The 18576-nt window shown below is 44.5% G+C and overlaps 1 protein-coding gene across 1 annotated transcript in view; it reads left to right on the forward strand.

The window, feature by feature from the left end:
* Window positions 1–18576, forward strand: part of PLEKHG1 (pleckstrin homology and RhoGEF domain containing G1) — a 250879-nt gene that overhangs the window by 155727 nt on the left and 76576 nt on the right. Inside the window, exon 3 of the mRNA XM_060238686.1 lies at window positions 6211–6749. Within this exon, the coding sequence (XP_060094669.1) occupies window positions 6211–6749 (539 nt within the window). The remainder of the gene's footprint in view (window positions 1–6210; window positions 6750–18576) is intronic.

Below are 18576 nucleotides of genomic sequence, written 5' to 3' on the forward strand. Positions count from 1 at the left end.
GTGACGGAAACACATTTTCTCAAGTTGCCGCCCATCTAGCCTCAGATGGCAGGGGCACCAAGCAGTACTTCCAAAGATGCCTGAAGTGTATGAATAGGTTCATGTGAGTAGGCAGTCCTTCAGATATGCTGGGCCCAAGCCATATAGGGTTTCAAAGGTTAATGCCAGTACCCTCATTCTAACCCAGAAGCAAATTGGGAGACAGTATAGCTGGAACAAGGCTGGAATAATATGGTCCCTTCGACCCACTCCAGTCAGCATTCTGGCCACAGCATACTATACCAATTGTAGCTTCCAGTCAGTCTTCAAGAGCAGCCCCACACAGTGTGCATTGCAGTAATCTAATTAGATGTCTCCAGGCTATGCACCACAGTAAGAAGATCGTACCTACAGGAAGGGCTAAAGCTGGTGAAAGGCACCCCTGGCTACTGCTACTAACTGTCAATTCAAGATGAGGCCTGGATCCAAGAGCACCCCCAAGCCACGAACCTACTCCTTTAGGGGAGTGCAACTCCATGTGGAACAGGAGATTTCCCAATTCCTGGGTCAACCTCTACCAATAGCACCTCTCTTTTGAAGTTAAGATCACCTTCCTGGTTTGTAACAAACAATAGGTTACCTCCAAACCAAAAGTGCAAACCATGGTTTGAAATGAATTTGAAGACAAATAATGAATTGCTCTTTTGGGGGGTGTAAGAGCAAACTACCATTGACCATGAACTTGGAAATCAAGGAGAACTAGAGGAGATAGGGAAGAGGCAGTATGCAACAGGGAGCATAGACTGTGGTTCATCATTATGCATGAACAGGCCTCAGATTCAGCAGGAGCTCACAGGAGTACAACTCCTGAACCTTTCTGAGGGTTCCCCCTCCTCCTCCCCACCTTGTCCACTGAATAGTAGGTGCAGCTGCATAACAATCCCTGGATGAGCTCCACCACCTATTTTTATTTATTTATTTATTTTTCGCATTTATATCCCACATTATATCGCATTTATATTTTCCACAAAGCTACCCCTGTGCATGAACTACCCCAAGTCCTGGAGAGCCAGTTTGGTGTAGTGGTTAAGTGTGCGGACTCTTATCTGGTAGAACCGGGTTTGATTCCCCACTCCTCCACTTGCACCTGCTGGAATGGCCTTGGGTCAGCCATAACTCTGGCAGAGGTTGTCCTCTCCAGCCCCACCCACTTCACAGGGTGTCTGTTGTGGGGGAGGAAGGTAAAGGAGATTGTGAGCCACTCTGAGACTCTTCGGAGTGTAGGGCGGGATATAAATCCAATATCATCATCTTCTTCTGATACTGAAAAATCAGGTCCAGGTTTTGATATGGTATTTCTAGAGTTGGGGTAGGCCCAGGGATATACAGATTCAAGACCCTATTTGCTGTGGAATATATTTGGGTTACTTCTGTCTCTCAGCCTAATTCCTTTCACAAGGTTGTTGTGAAATGAAATGGAGGGGACAACTATGTATGCTACTCCTTGAAGTTCCTTGAAGAAAGACAGGATAAAAAGGTACTAAATAGAATAAATAATATTACATTACAAGAGCATCAGTTCTTTTTAAATGTTTGGGATCCACGCTCGCCCATGCATGTGGGATTCCATGTTCACATTATCTTTGAAAATTATAACTATTGCCACAGGAGATGTCCACTAAAAAAATCTCACTTTTATCTTGAAGAATATATATGAAGGGAACTGAATCTGAGAAGAACTGCTTTAGCTAGAACTGTGTATATTAGAATTTTTATATTGTTGTTGGATTTAAATTTTAGACTTTAGCCATCATGTTCTCACATTAGCAGCAGTAATTCTCACTGTTTTGGTAACATTCTCCCAGCTGTGATATTTTTCTGTTTTCAGGGAGATTTCTTTTCAGTGCAAAGAAACTTTCAGCTGTGGATTCCACCAACAGTGTTATGAAGTGGTGCAGTTAATTTTAGCACATAAGGACTCTGTCATCTAACTAACTCCCATCTATGCAAGATTGCCAGGCCTCAGCTAGCAACTCCTGGGAGGAAATGTGAGCTGGGGCCTGATGTGCTGACATTGTGCTGGCATGTCTACAATGCTTCTAGTCAAAACTAGAAACAACATGGCAGATGCTGCTCTACCATTATACAAACACTCTATGGTAAAATGCAAACTGCTAGAGCATCTGCCTTGTTTTTACCAGAATTGACATCAGCATACCAGCACGGCACTAGTGTGCCAGGCCTCCCCTGCAATTCCCTCTTTCTGGTATCTGAAATGCTGTTGGGCAAAAAGGTAGAAGGCCTGGCATCCCACTGTAAACCAGGCCCTGTGCTTCCTGGAATGAGGAAGCAGAAGGATTAAAAAGTCCTTTTTAAAGGAATCTTTCAGTTAGTGTAGATGAATATTCTTGAACAAGGGGCTTTCTTCTCATTGTATAGTTACATCTTTGAAAAGGAGTAGGAGAAAGAACCTTGAATTCCTCTTCTATAATTACCAGGCTGGGAAATTGCAACATATATAGCCTATGACTTGTGCTGCAGATTTCAGCTTTTGCCTTAGTGTTTGCCAAAGTAAAGTTGCCAGGTCCTACCTGGCAACTGACAGAGGGATCCTTGGTTCCTTCTATGTGTGCAGTGTGATGACATCACCCAGAAGTGATGCCATCATGATGCCGATATCAGGGGACACAGTCTAGTTTTGGGACAAAACTCTATAGCTTGTAGCCAATTTTACCATAGAGTTTTGCCCAAAAACTTGAGCATCGCCATGTAACATCAGCAATGTGAGGACATCACTTCCAGATGATGTTATTACATCACTTTTGGGGCACTTGGAGGTGGGATTTCCCTCACTGGCAAACTGGCCAGTGGTGAGGAAGCACCCCACAAAAGTGAGGTTCACTTGTGGGTTCACTAATCAGGGACATGACACAGTTTTTGCTGGTTTCCTTTTATTGCACCGTCTGTGGCATGGGGTCTGCCCTTCCAGCAGGGGTCTGGCAACCCTATGCCAAAGTCATGTCGAAGTGTTTTTTCAGAGGTGGTGCAGCTAATTGTCATTCTTTTTTGGGGGGGGGGGCATAAAATAGTTGGAAGATAAGATGTGCATTGTGGAATCTATAAAAAGGCCTGACAGTTTTTTAAATTCTAATTATTCTTTCCATTTTTAATTGACCAAAGAGCTCTTTTTGTTTTCTTCATATTAATGAACACTGCAGTGTTGACAAAGCAAACATGACTTACCAGTGCATTCAGGTTATCTTTAAGTGAGAGACAACATATCAGTGCAGCAGGAAGAGAGACTACAAAGTGATTGAATGAAATGGGAACTCTTTATGACCCAACTGTGGCAGCTAATCAGTTGTCCTTTGTCACAAATCTTTTGCTATATGTCTTGTGATAAATTAGCGGAAGGCTTTTCCAGTTATCTTGTTTATCCAGGTTCGAAGCCAATCTAAATCAGCATAGCAATATTCTATTTTAGCGGTTCTTTAACATTGATAGAATATATGCATATTTCTTTTATCAGAAACCCAAGGAAATAACCTTTTTGTCTACTAAAGAAATTATATACAATACTAATTGTGTGAATAATCTTCAACAGTTAGATATTCTTGCTATATTGTTTCTTTGCATGTACATTGTAAATTAAAACAAGTATTTAAAAATGTGAAACATTTTTTCTGTAACTTTTGAATAGGTTCAGCAGTTTACAAGTGAACTTGGAGGTTATTGCAGTAAATGCTATAGTAGGAGTTCTTGAATTATGTCATACTAGGAGTAAGGCCTGTTGTGGGGAGAAAAATACAACGGGCTCTAGAAGGAGGCTCTGGGCAAGTGCCTGCCACCCTTGCTGTCTTCCCACCCACCCAAGTGAAGGCATTAACTTCCCCCCACCTCAAGGGAAGCTTATGTGTGCTATCTAGAGAGCAGTTGTAAATCTGAGTGATCTTCAGTGGTTCCCTAGGAGGAAATGGCATTGTACCTGGCTGAGGTTCCACCCCTCCTCAAACCCCACCCCTTAAATATCCACGAATCCCCTAACCTGGAGTTGGCAACCTATCTCCTTTCCTTTATCTGCCCCTCTGACTTCAGCTTTCCATCTCTTCCCCCCTCCCTACAGCTTCTACATAGGCTGTGTTTCTCCACAGTGGGGAGTGAGGAACCAAATCAGCTTACATAATTCTCTTCTGCCCCGTTTGATCTGAACAGCAACCCTGTGAGACGGGTTAGGCTAGAAATCTGTGACTGGTCTGAAATCAGTCAGTCAGCTTCCACAGCAAGGACCTGCGTCCAGCAGACCCCATGCTGAAGCCCTAACTCTTATACCCTTCTCAAAGTCTACCACAGACTCTCCAGGAATTTCCCATCAACATGGAAAGATACCACTGAAGGCCTCTGGGCAAGTGTCTGCCACCCTTGCTGTCTTCCCACCCACCAAAGTGAAGGCATTCACTCCCCCCACACACACACACCTCAAGGGGAGCTGATCTCTGGCATCTGGAGAGCAGTTGTAGTTCTGAGTGATCTCCAGCCCTCACCTGGAGATTGGCAACAGTGGTTCCCATGAGGAAATCATTGGTTTGGAATCTATGGTATTATACCTCTCTGAGGTCCCATATCTCCTCAAACTCTGCCCTCTCCAGGCCCAACCCTTTAAGTCTCCAGGAATTTCCTAACCTGGAGTTGGCAAGCCTATCTCCTTCCCTTTATCTGCCCCTCTGACTTCAGCTTTCCATCACCTGTGCCCTCCCTGCAGCCTCTATATAGAAAAATTAGTCTTTCTTCACCGTGGGGGGGGGGGACTGAAGCAGTTTACATCATTTTCTCCCCCCCCCCAAGTGATCTGAACAACAACTCTGTGAGGCAGGTTAGGCTGGAAGTCTGTGACTGGTCTGAGATCAGTCAGTCAGCTTCCACAGCAGGGACCTGGGTCCGGCAGACCGCTCTCTGAAGCCCTAACTCCTATGCCCTCCTCAAAGTCCACCACAGAATCTCTAGGCCTAGTCAGCACAGGGCCAAATGAATTCTGCCTCAGAGGCCTGTAGTGACACCTATCAGACCAACAGTCTCTCTCTGACACACTGTTTAATAGGGAGGAGTCCTCAGCCATTACATCAGTTTATATAATTCTCCTCTCCTCCCCTCTCCCCCCTTTGATCTGAACAACAAAAACCCCCTGAGGCAGTTTAGCCTGGTTTGAAATCATCCAGTCAGCTTCTACAGCTCTCACCTGGAGATTGGCAACAGTGGTTCCCCAGGAGGAAAGGCCTCTCCCTCAGAGTGCATTCTGTCACATGAGCCCACTGTAGCCTAATTGGAATAGAAAGAGTGAAGAGTATTGGCAGGTGGAAAGGGCCCCTCCCTGCTGTGAATGAACATTCTTTTCCCCTCAGTTGAAGAGAAGGAACCCAACTGTTTTCTCATGAGCACAGGCCCGTAGCTGGGGGAGGGGGGGCCAGGCACAACAAATCTTTCCCGTTTTACACCCTCACACCTCCTTGCCTGCTCTCAGATGGACTGTCCTGGACTTCCTATAACAGGCCCTGAGGAGAAGCAGTCCTGCTCAGTAAGCTCCCTGTCAGGAGAGAACTGTCTCTGTCAAAGGTCAGTGGCCTTCTGCTGGGGTTCTTGCCGGATGGGGCTGGCGGAGAGCGGGGGAGAGCAGACTCAGCCAATGGCACGGAAGAGACAGTGTGAGCCAATCCTGCTTAAGCCACATCCATCCAATAAAAATCCTGAGAATTGCCACCACGCTTGGGCTTTTATTATTTTCCTGATGAGCTTCCCTATGTCACCTTTTTCCCAAATGGGAAGAGAAAACATAAAGCAGCTGGTGGATCCCACTTGTAATGTGTAGTTCAGCCTTTTAACAAAAGCTTATTATAGTGATTGTCTGGAAGGTTTTTTGATTTCAGCACAGGAAGCCAGGTAAGGGCTACAAGATTGCAAGTCTGTGGGAAGGAATTGGTGGGAGAACTTGATAAAACAAAGGAGGGACTTGAGCGAAATGAATTTTTTTTGCATATGTACTAATAGTTGTATAAAGAATCATGTGAAGACATGTGGAGCTAGATAGAAAAAAAGTGTCCCACAAAACATAAAAATGTTTTTTTTTTCATTTTAACATTGTCACGGTTTCATTCATAGTTATTTATGTATTTTAATAATGGTTGTTATTTGTGATAGTAATGGTAACAATAACCGCTGTTTCTCTCTGTTTTTTTTAAGATGGCTACCCCTTGCCTCTTGACGAGTTGCCTCCTGTAATGGTGAGCGCTACCTCCAAGGCACCAGGGGCAAATCTGCACATAGAAAACAGACAGCTCTGCTACCGTGGCATCCAGATCATGGAATTGTCGGATAGTGACCGTCCTGTCAGCTTTAGCTCCACGTCATCTTCTGCATCCTCCAGGGATAGTCACTGCTCCTTTGGCAGTAGGACCACCTTAGTCTCAAATAGTAATCTGGTTTTATTCAACCAGGATAAGGAATCAGGGGCTATAAAACTAGAGCTCAGTCCAGCCCATCGATTTCCCAACAAGGAACTACAAAAACATAACCCTGTAGAGCAACAGATCTCTGAAGGAAGTCTGGCAAGAAGGCCCAACATGCCACGGAAGGTGGAATCAAAGGAAACCAGCAAAAACTGTGTCATGTCCCTGATTAGTGAACCCACAAGTCCAAAACTCCTGTATGTGGACAGAGTAGTCCAAGAAATACTGGACACAGAGAGGACATATGTCCAGGACTTAAAAAGCATTGTGAAGGTAAGTAAGTCTGTTTGTAAGTGCACATACATGGACATTTAATCTGAAACAAATTTCACATTATGGGAACACCACAAGTGTATTATTTTTTTTGTTAGGCTTGCTTTTAGTTTCTGTGGGCTGTGCAGGCAATTTGCTGTGGAGTCAAGGGATAAACAATTGTTCCTGTAAATAAGAATACTGGGGCAGCTTCATCTGTTTAAGAAGACAGAAAATAGGAATTGTATTTGACTCTAATTAATAATAAAAGGCTCCAGTTTGTTAACTAAATAGCTCTTTTTTTTTTTGCTTTTCCAGAGTTCTTGAATTTTTAAAACTCCTGCGTGTAGTTCTTAGATCAGGGCTTTTCATGCCCTGTGGTTCCATGTTTTAGGAATCTAGCACAAATGTTTGTAAATCTTTAAGGAAGTTTATATTTGGGAGGTGTTTTTTTCTGCCTTTTTCCTGGCAAACAGGTTATGAATTTCCTGTAAATCTTCTAATTAGATGGAGTAGGTAAAAAGTGCTCCTAACTTTTAGGGATGGCACTTGGCTCACTGTGAATATAGGTGGCAAGCCTGAGTTGGAACTTCATCAGTTGTCCATGCCCTTGAGTGCAAGATCTCTGAGTACCATTAGTACACTAATTGCATCCACTTTTGCCTTTGTCCATTAGATGGAGTTTTTTTATAGTTGAATGTATAGAACAGTTTGTCAAAATGAGTGATCCTGTAGTGATATACAGGTTTACAGAGGGACTATGTTAATGTATTGCTGCATTGGTTAGGATGCTCTGGCACCCCTGTCCAGCACAGACTTATCACAGAGACATTCACATAATCTGCAGATGTTATAATGTGTTGCTGTGGGCAATTCTCTTTGTTAAGTACATTGCTAATTCGGAAAAGCAAATAGTGATCTGATGATGACACACAATAGCAGACAGCAAGGAAAAAACGATTACAGAGGTTTTATAGATAAAGATACTTTTTTAAAACAAAAATTAATCCCCAGAAACAAGTCCTTTCCTGCACAACTCCTTTAGGTTCTACTTCTGCAGTCAAATCTTCCAGGCAGAAAACATTTTAGAGGTTCTTAAGCAATTGTAATAGAGTGCTAAAACAACTAATTCTTTTTGTGTACAGCAGAAAGCACAGATTTTGAGATACTTTGGAAATTTCATTAAAACTACTGTCTTCTTTGTGCATATGTCAAGCCAGTTTTTCAGCTAGAGAGATAACAGCCCTGTTGGATCAGACAACTATCTGTCTAATCCAGCATCCTATTTCTCGCAGCAGCCAACCAGAAATGAAGTCCAAAGTTTGAGAACCAAACTAGTGTTGGAATATCTATGAATAGATCTCTTAAACTTTTTTTCCCATTAGTGGGCAACAACTGTTAGTTGGCTCTGATTAAGATCAGGTCTGCAATACTAATGTGTGAGGGTGTTAGTGCTCTTTCTGCATAATTTTCCCTTATCCCAAACAGTGCTACTCTTTACCCAACTGGGAGAAATGTACTGCTGTTTGTATGTTACTTTATGCTTTCCCCAGTGAGGCAGATAGTTCTAGAACAGTGTTTCCCATTTGCAGGGTCGTGACCCAGTACCGGGCCACAGAAGCCTCACTACTGGGTCACAAGAAAAGCCAAAGTTAGCCCCGCCCCCAGCAAAGCTAGCCCCACCCCCAGCAAAGCATGACCTCTGCTCTGCTTCCTTCCTTCCCCTGTCTCTCTGTTGTGCAGAGAAATGCTAGCCTTGAAGATTGACACAGGCTGCAAAGCCTGCACTCTATTTCGCTTCCTTCCTTCCCCCATCTCTCTGTTGTGCAGAAAAAAGCTAGCCTTGAAGACTGGTACAGGCTGCAAAGCCTGAGCTCTGTCTGGCTTCTTTCCTTCCCCCGTCTCTGTGTTGTGCAGAGAGGAGCTGGGCTGCCTCTCCTTCTTTCTCCTGCCTCCCAGTGTTTAAGAGAAAAGCTGGAGTCCACTGGCACTTTAGACCCATGAAGTGTTCTTCAAGGTATGAGCTTTCATGTGCCTTGCAGTATGCTCTTTTGGGGAGATTTCCCTGGGAGGCCTGGGCGGCAAAGAACGGTGTATGTGTTTTTTTCAGCTGGGAGTGGGCATTCCAGTAGCTATTTTTTTAACCAAATGACCCCTGGGCAGAATTGTTGCTGGCTGGGTCATCTGATGGTGAGAAAGGCTTTTTTTCCTCCCCCCTTCTTTCTTTCTTTCCCTGCAAGTGATGCTCTGCCTGTATTCTTGGTGCTGGGAGGTGGGGAAGCAACAGTGGGAGGGCTTCTAGTACCTTGGCCCCACTGGTGGACATTCTGGTGCCTTTTGGCCATTGTATGAGAGAATTTTGGACTGGATAGTCCACTGGCCTGATCCAACATAGCTCCTCTTATTTTCTTATGTTCTTTCTTTCAATGTCTTCTTTTCCTTTCCTTTCCTTCCATTTCATTCTTTCCTTTTCTTTCTTTCTTTCCCTTTCTTTCTTTCCTTCCATTCTTACTGAATGAAACTTTTCTGTTCATCATACTGTTGTTGCAGACATAGGAGCTCTGCCAATGAAATGTTGGCACCCCCAGTTGTAGCCAGCTGGTCTTTCTATTAGATTTCTGTGTGAGAGATTGAGAGTGAGAGGTGTGGGGCAGAAAGAGATTATTGGAGATTACTGCTGTATATCTCAACAGCACTGGAAGTGATGGTACTATGAACTTGGCACCATTTTACTGGTCCTGCTTTTAACAGCTGTCTGACACCAAAATTAAACTCCTCCTGTAGATATTAAAAAGGATGAAAGAAGTTCACTGGCTAAATATCTGCAAAACAGGTTGCTTTTAAAGGCATGGGAAACACAGCCAGTAAAAAGCTGTAGGCCCCTCATAAATATCCTTTTTGGGATAACTACAGAAAAGCTTGTATGGACTTCATATAACTGGAGATTGATTCATTAATTGCAGTACAATTCTCTGCTACCTTTCACAGCAATTTCCCAGTGTTTCAGCCAAAGAAAAGTATGAAAAATAGCTGTCGAAAGATTTTCTTGAAACCAAGCAAGCTTGGTTATAGCCTGAGTCATGGTTCCAGTAGTAGCAGCTGAAGGAAGGTTCTACTAAAGGTTTCAGCATATTTTGAGGTAGAGCAGCTGCCAGGGCCCAGAGTGGGTGATACATAGTGCTGTCATTCCTGATGGCAATGGCAACAGCACTCCCAACTGCATACACTGGCCAGTGCTGTTGAGGAAGGGATGTGTAGGTGGTGCAGGCAATTGAACATGGGCATTAGGGGTGCTTGCAAGCTGGAGAAGAGCACACAAACAGATAGGTGCATGCAGGTGTGGGAGTGGAAAGAGAGGACCGCCTACTTTCCACCCCCATTTTGGCTCAGCATGAGTTTCAGAGAGATTTTTCTGAAAATGAAGTTACTTCAGAAGAAGAGGCAGGTTTGGGGGAGTGCCCTGGAAGTGACATCACAGGAAAAGGTGGAGTTTTGGTTCAGTGTGCCCTGGAAGTGACATCACCTGGCCCTTGACACCACAGGAAATGACATAATTCCTGTCTTCCGGCTCCACCCCCAAAGTCTCTTGCCCCCCCCCCCCCCAATTTTAGTGGGCCATGAAGGAGAAGTGTAAAAATAAGCAGGCCACAGGAAAGAAATGTTTGGGAAACACTATTCTAGAACATTGGTCTGCCCTTCACTCATTTCAGTCTGACTTCAGGCTTGGGTTCAGAACCCATATGACTTTATCTGCACTGGTGAATGATCTTCATTTAAAACTGGATAGCAGACAATAATCACTGTTGATAGTGTTAGAATTATGTATAGCTTTTGGGCCCATTTGACTATTCTATTCTTATCCATCAGCTGAGTTGATGTTAATGGAGTAGCTCATTAATGCCTTCATTTTTTTTCTGCCTGATTGGACAGTTTCCACCACAGAAGCAGAATCAGTGGGGTAGGATTTGTCCTGTAGAGTGTCACAGGGTTATTCTGTTACCTATGCCCTTCAACAAGGCTGCTGAATTAGATTGTCTAATTGGGGGTGAGTGTCATCAGTATGCAAATGGCACCCAGCTCTGTATTTCATTATCTAAATCTATAGGTGCTTCTGTCTTGGCTCTGAACCAGTACTTTGAAGCATTGTTTTTACACTGTAGCTGAATTCAGGCAAGGCAAAGGTGATGCTAGTCAGGAAGGCTGATGTTTGTAGTGATAATCTGGGGCTGGCATTTGCAGAGCAAGTTAGGAGTTTGGGATGCTCATGGATCCAGCCTTGGTATTTGAAAAGTAAGTTGGTATAATGCCCAAGTTAACCTATCAGTTGCATTTGAAAAACCAACTAACACCCTTCATTGGCTTGGTTGATCTGGCCACAGTAATCCATGCTTTTGTAATCTTGAGTTTGGACTATTGTGTGCTCTACATCAGGCTTTCGTTGAAGGCAACCTGTAAACTTCAGCTGGCTCAGAATGTGTCAGCCCAGTTATTGATAGGGAACACATTTTGCTTATTTTTAAAATAGCTATGTTTGTTGCCAGTTCTGAGCCCAATTCAAGGCAATGGTTATGACTTTTAAAGCATGCTTGGTAAGAGTTGCTAAGAGTTTCTGCTGATATCAAGGGGCTAATTCTGTTGCCAAGTAGAGTTCTCAAATGTTGTACAGCATAGAACTTTGTATTCCAATGAGGAATTTGTCCGTTAATCTGACAGATATTCAAACAGATCTTATAAGGCTGTAAAACTAGCTGACAAGAATCACCTGCTCTGCTAGGTTGGAATAGCTCCTTGGTACTTCTCTGTGGAGTAACTGAGATGACTGTTCATTTGAAGCACAACTTATCTTTGTAAAATACCTGATGTTAAGCTTGGTTACCAGCTGAGTTAGGTGGTCAAACTTTGAGAGCACTGATTTTAATTGTTCAAAAATACTTTCCACTGTTTTGATAGTTAATAAAGAGAGCTCATTCAAGATAGTACTGTAGCTTCTAGCATTTTCCTCATCTTCCTGTGACTTGGGGGTTGAGTCTCTGCTCTGATCCTCACACAGAGCATTGTTCTGAAAAGCCTCAGAGGGTGGTGATTAAGGCTGCAAATCAGTTTGAAGTTGAGACATTACAGGGAAGTGTTAACAGGGGCAAAATAACTGTCAATCTTGCTTTGCTTGGATAGTGGAGAAAAGATTAAATCCCCCTCCCCCACTCATGAGAATGTTTACCAGCTCCCATTTCTTTGCAGCTGTTTTTACAACCTCCTCCTGAAGTTAAGCACAGCTCTGTGAAGTAGGTCCAGTGACTAAATACATCAGGATACAGCAGACAGGAAAATCAGACTCTTCCAATAATTACGGTTGTCCTTGGCAGTAGACTTAGTGATAACACCAACAGCTATAAATCCTGTGCATCCATTAACATAAACAATTCTAGTTAACTGGGCAACAATTTATGATACTGTATGATGATTTAAATTTCTATCTCTTCGTAGACAGGTTCCCCCCCACCCCCCACCCCAGAATCACCGCAAGGTATAGTAAAAGTTTTTGAGCTAGTCTTGTCTTCAGTGGAAGAGCGAAGATCAGCATAGTCAAGGGATCTCCCCGAAGTTGACAGAATGCCGACGGGGACAAAGCCCTGCACAGCAGCCGGGCCACAGCCGCTTGCCCACCTCCCTCCAGCCTTCACTGCTTAGCTGTGGTGGTGAGGAAGTCAGGGCAGGCGGGGGCCAGAGAGCACGAAGGCACCAGAAGCAGAGAGGAGCTCCTCAGAGGTGGCAGCCCTGCTTGGAAGGCGGCGTGCAGCCAGGGTGGTAGCCCTGTGGCCGGAAGTCTGTGGTGGTGCTGGAGAGCGAAGGTGCGAGCATTGGATCTCCCCCCTTGCTCCCAATCAGGTTTCCTGCCTTCGGGCCTGGGGCTTGCATCCCGCACCTTGCAAAGCATGCTGGACGGGAGAGTCGGCTCCCCCTACCTGCTTGATGATGTCACCTATGTGATGTCATTGTGCTGCATGTGCACAAAGCCTGCACAAAATTTGTTTTCTTAAAGGAGCTGGGGGCGGCGCTGCATGGGGGGCTGCCTCCAGTGTCAGAACCCCTAGCGCTGGCTCTGGGTGTAACTGCAGGTATCTTTTGGGGAGAAGGAGGAATTTGGGGTTTTATTTTGTCAGTTTTAAATTATGATGTATTTAATTATGATTTTGAACAAAGTAGGAGTCAAGTATCACCTTTAAGACCAGCAAAATTTTATTCAGAATGTTAGCTTTTGTATGCATGTATAATTCTTCAGACGAGGGGATGGAGTACATCTGAAGAAGTGTGCACAGTGCACCTACTATTCAATGGACAAGGTAGGTGGGGAAGAGGAGGAGGAACCCTCAGAAAGCTTCAGGAGCTATGCTCCTGTGAGCTTCTGCTGAATCTGAGGCCTGGACATGAGGTAGATTTTAACAATGCCATAGCCAAGCCTGTATCCAGGAATAATACAAATCTCTTTTAACCACTTTGAGCACTTTCTGCCAGTTGATAATCCATTATACAGACCCTTCTATCATTTGATCCTATAGGATTTTTTAAAATTTGTTTTGCATTGTATTCTTCTCTTCCTCAAGGATTTGGAGGAAGCTCTGAATTGTGTGAATTATGGGTATGTGTTAAGTGCTGTGATTTAGGCTTATCTCCCTCATGGCCCTCATTCCCATGGCCTCCCAACATCCTTCCCGTCTCCTTGAAAACTGAATGAGTGATTTTTCTTATTCACCCAGCTGGTATGTGTGTGCCACCAATTTCCTCCACAACTCTGATGTTTTCTGTTGGGAATGGCATATGTGAGTGCAGATCTAGGACTCGCCAGTCTTGTATTCAAAGGCGTTCCAATAAATCCTGCAACTGAATGTTCTCTTGCTGATAGGGTTGCCAAGTCCAATTCAAGAAATATCTGGGGACTTTGGGGGTGGAGCCAGGAGATTGTGGGGGTGGAGCCAGGAGACATTAGGGGTGGAGCCAAGATCAAGGCTGTGACAAGCATAATTGAACTCCAAAGGGAGTGCTGGCCGTCACATTTAAAGGGACGGCACACCTTTTCAATGCCTTCCTTCCATAGGAAATAATGAAGGATAGGGGCACCTTCTTTTGGGGCTCATAGAATTGTGCCCCCTAGTCCAATCTTTTTGAAACTTGGAGGGTATTTTGGGGAGAGGCACTAAATGCTATACTGAAAATTTGGTGCCTCTACCCCAAAAAACAGCCCCTTCAGAGCCCCAGATACCCACAGATCAATCCTCCATGATTTTCTATGGGAATAAATCTCCATAGGGAATAATAGAGTTCCCCTCCCCCCGCTTTCTGACGACCCTGAAGCGGGGGGAGGGCTTCCAAACCAGGGGATCCCCTGCCTCCACCTGGGGATTAGCAACCCTAGGGCTACATCATGAGTTTAAGCAGCTAGATCATTTTGAGCATTGATATATGAAAGTTCTTTAGACTTTACTCTTTAATTTTTACAGAGTATTTTTTGTTGTTTTAATATATTATTATACCATATAAAGACAACACAATTTCAGTTCAGACTGTAAGAAAATGAGTCAGTCTCATAGTCCAAGCAAATTATTCTGAATATAGTCTGACACATTACAAATACAATGCTGTGGAAATCCTATCGTCCTGAACAGATTATGACAACTTCATGACTCAGGGCTCAAATACACAGTACACCTGAAGTGTTGGGTCATGGGTGTGCAACTGGACTCACAGCCAGATGCACATTGGAGGAAATCTTAAACAATGCTTGTTCATTCTGCCCTGCAAGGGAGCAATGTGGTGGTGGTGGGGGAGGAGAATGAGCTTCCTGATTCCCTCCTGCCCCATTTTTAACAATAGAAACAGTGGCAGGAGGGCTGCTTCCTTTACCTAATTCCACAGGCCCTCCAGCTTTAAAAGGTGACAGCCGCATTTTGGGCGGGATCCCTTTTCGTGTGCTTCCCCCCCGCCCCGGCAGGAGCTGAGGGGAAGGGAAAGGAGGCGGAGGCGGCGCTTCCCTCCCCTCCGTCATGCAATGGCGGAGGCGCTGCGTTCCCGGCTCGCTTGGAGCTGCCGCTTCTGGGGACATTTTGTGTGCAGGGCGGCCTTGGGCGCCACCGCCTCAGGCTTGGCCGCCTTGCAGCACCCGCGAGACCGCCTCTCCCCGACTCCCGGCGGCGGCGAGCCCTTGAGGGAGGGTAAGAAGCGGAGCGCGCGGGCGCAGAAGCTAAACTCAGGATCCTCTTGCCTTGGGGTGGCTTTGGGGGCGAGGAGGAAGGCCCCGGAAGTGGGGTGAAAAGCCCACCCACTCCTCCCCTCCCTCATCAGCCTGAGCCCATCTGGGAGCAGCAGCTACGGTGAGCAGAGAAGAGGCGGCAGCAGTGCAGCGGCCTCACCCGCTCTGAGATGGGGCGGCTTGCCACGCTCCTTGGCGCCATTTCTCCCCCTCCCCCCGCTTCCGTTTTTTTGGGGAGCGGGGGAAGAGGCTGGAAATTCTGGGGTCCCCTGCCAGGGCGGGAGGGTTGGGAAGCCTACTTGCAGAGATTCTAATAGGAAAGAAAAAAAAACACCCACCCAAATAAAGCCATGGTTTTAGATTTGAGCTATTACACTTCTGCATGGGTGTGTCTGGCTGTAACTCTTGCAGCATCCACTGTCCCTCTTTTGTTTATTTTTGTAGCATAATTAAGAATTTGAGCGGCAGTGCTAAAGTAGAAGGTGAATGGGAGGCAGGGAAGAAGAATGCTGCATTTCAGGATGATGTTGACATGCTGAGTTTTTAGTTTCTGATGTCAGAGATCCCAAAGGTACATCCAGGGCTTTAATTCAGCAGGAGCTCACAGGAGCACAACTCCTGAACCTCCAGCCAGGGTCTGCAAGCGGTGGGGAGTTCTCTCCAGGCTGCACACAGACTCCGAGCATATGCAAATGAGATATGTTACTGAGCTCCCACACCTTTTTTCCTACAAAATGACCCTTGGGTATATCTATGAAGCAAATGTTTCTTAATTTAATTTAAAATAGTTACATCCCATGTCTCTGCAAAATTGTAATTGAGTTGGCTTGCAGTATAATAAGATTACAATACCTGATTAAAATACCAGTGTAAAAAAATAGTACTACGTGAACCCCATACACTTGGGGGGGGGGAATCCTAAGCAGATCTACTCAGAGTAAATCCCATATTAGTCAGTGGGGATTACTCTCAGGAAAGTACCTTTAAGATCTGCACCCTTCGTGTGTTCTTGAAAGACTTTAGTAAAATGCAGCATGTCCAGGGCAACATTTTACACAGTTGCCATAATGAAAAGGAGACTTGCTACATTGTTCCTGCTGCCTTAGGATATGCCAATATTTTCCCCTCCATATAGTGGGCACAGTGCAGCTGCCCCATTTTTTGTACACTGCCCAGGATTATGGGTGAGTTGCTGCTATAAGGAATTTTATTTGTTCGCTCAGGATGTATTATCCTAGAAGGTGGCTGGTCTTTGAGCAGAACAAACAAAAGCAGGACTGTTGAAGGTGCCCTGTGAAAATTGGCTTGACTTTGTCAGAAATATCTGAAATGTTAAAGAGGCTTTACTTTGCCTTTCTGTAGGCAGTCATGAACATGCTGAGGTTTTTTTTTGAAAGTAGTATAATCAGCAAGTAGCTAATTATAAGTATGATGACATTCTCCATGGTGTGATTAAAGTATTTCATATCACCTGGGAAGGGAAGGGCTGCTATTGTGGCCATGCCATCCAGTCTCCCAACTTGCATTTTTTCTTTGAACACGCAAACCCCAAAAGACTAGGTGTGCACTTGTTTTTAAAAGCCAGAGGGCAATAGTACATATGCAGAGCTAGGCATGACTGTTTTCTAAGGGAATATGGGCCTCAAAACTACTTGCTTAGGGGGGTTCATGTGTTTATTTGAAATCTGTGTGACAGAATGTAGACTGATAGGTATGTGCTTCACCATTTCATTTCATGTTTCTCTATGTATTGCATACTGTTTTTAAAAGGCCTATTTTCCCTCTTTGGGTCTCCCTATGCCTCTTGTATGCAAATCCTGCCCCCAAGTCATTTCACTATTGGATGTAATCATGGTTAAGGTAACATTGGTTATGGTTCACTTTTACCAGCTTCAAATTCTGGTTAAAAGCAAGCCCGAAACCAGCAGGTAGTGTCTTGCCAATGACTTTGTGGATCACAATCTTCCTTGCTGGTTGTGGTCTGCATAGACGGAAACTGCACCCTTGCAGGTTAACTCTGCAGGCAGAGGGGACATCTTCCTTCTCTCCTGTAGTTTGCTTAGAGTAGTTGTCCTGTCCAGGTACAGCCAGGGACAGGTATCTACTTCCTGCCAGATCTCCCATAATGTTTGTTCCTTGATTGTCTTCATGACAAATATGCAGAATCTTGGCTGAGTTACATCATCTTGGAGGGTTTTTTTTAAACATACATTAATAGCCTGAATTAATTTTGAATAGTTATGGCATCTGTGCCATAATTTTAATCCTGATAAGCAATTTTAATAATCTCCAGCTGAAATCACTCCAAACTGATTTTGAAAACTTGAATACACAAGAAAGATTAGTACATAATTTTTCAGTAACATAAATGAACTTTCAACAGATACTGTTTTTATACTTTCTGCATGAAAAAGAGGGATTGGAACTCCTCCACTGAGCTATAGAACTGCCCAGAAGATTAAGGCTATTGTACCTACTCTTCTTATGGCAGTGGGATAAATCATTCAGTCACATTCTGTTGACTGAGTAGCAAATGTTATCCTGAATACAGATCAGTGTAAATAAAAGAATGGAAGTTAATCTACTTCACCCTTTAGCAATCTTTTCATCCATTCACTGGAAAGGAAGAAAAATGTGTAGAATATAGGATAGGAATCCATGTAACACAGTTGAGTGGTGTCAGTATTTAGAAAGATGTATAAATGAAAGTCTTGTTTTGGATAGAAGAATGGATATGAAACTGCTGAATCTGTATTCCCATTTCATACAACTCTTCCAGTATACTTGTTTAGGAAGTATGGACATGGTAGCCTCAAATCTTGCTGGTGGCCAACCATATATGCTCATCACCAGTTACAGGAAATGATTTTCAGCTCATGTTATTGGCCAGCTTGTCATAAGTTCAGGTCCATCTTGTAGTGCAGTGACTCCCAAGCTTTTTGGCACCAGGGACTGGTTTTGTGGAAGACAATTTTTCCATGGACCGGTTGGGGTGGGGGTGCTATGGTTTTTGCTGCCCCAGGTTGCCCACACTCCATCCCTGCCCCCCATGGGGGTCTTTAAATGAGGAGTAGGTGAAGGTCTCTGCCTCACTCCACGGACCGGTTGCTCACAGGCCACAGACCAGTACCAGTCCATGGCCCGGGTGTTGGGGACCCCTGCTTGTAGTGTTTTCAAATGGTTGCCATATGCCCCATAAAGGCACTTTGTGCCCATCAAAAAGAGGGTTGGAGAAGGTGCATATCAATAATGCAACATTTCATTTTGGATTTAGAACTAATATAAGTGGAACATCTGATGTCTGTGCTAAGAATAGGGTTACTACTTACCAGACGGTGGTGGGTAATCCCTGGCTTTTCATCACCACATCCTGCATTTTTTTGTTTTTTGGCAATGGGGGAAAAACGGGGGGAGGGGGACCAGTATTGTTGTGCCCTGACCTGATACCCAGGTTAGCTCAATCTTGGAAGCTAAGCAGGGTCAGCCGTGATCAGTATTTGAAAAGGAGACCACCAAGGAATACCAGGGTTGTGACAGGGAAGCAAGCAATGACAAAGCACCTCTGAATATCTCTTGCCTTGAAAACCCCACACGGTCACTGTA

This window comes from Heteronotia binoei, chromosome 1 (genome assembly GCF_032191835.1).
Source record: "Heteronotia binoei isolate CCM8104 ecotype False Entrance Well chromosome 1, APGP_CSIRO_Hbin_v1, whole genome shotgun sequence".
Classification (NCBI taxonomy): Eukaryota; Metazoa; Chordata; class Lepidosauria; order Squamata; family Gekkonidae; genus Heteronotia; species Heteronotia binoei.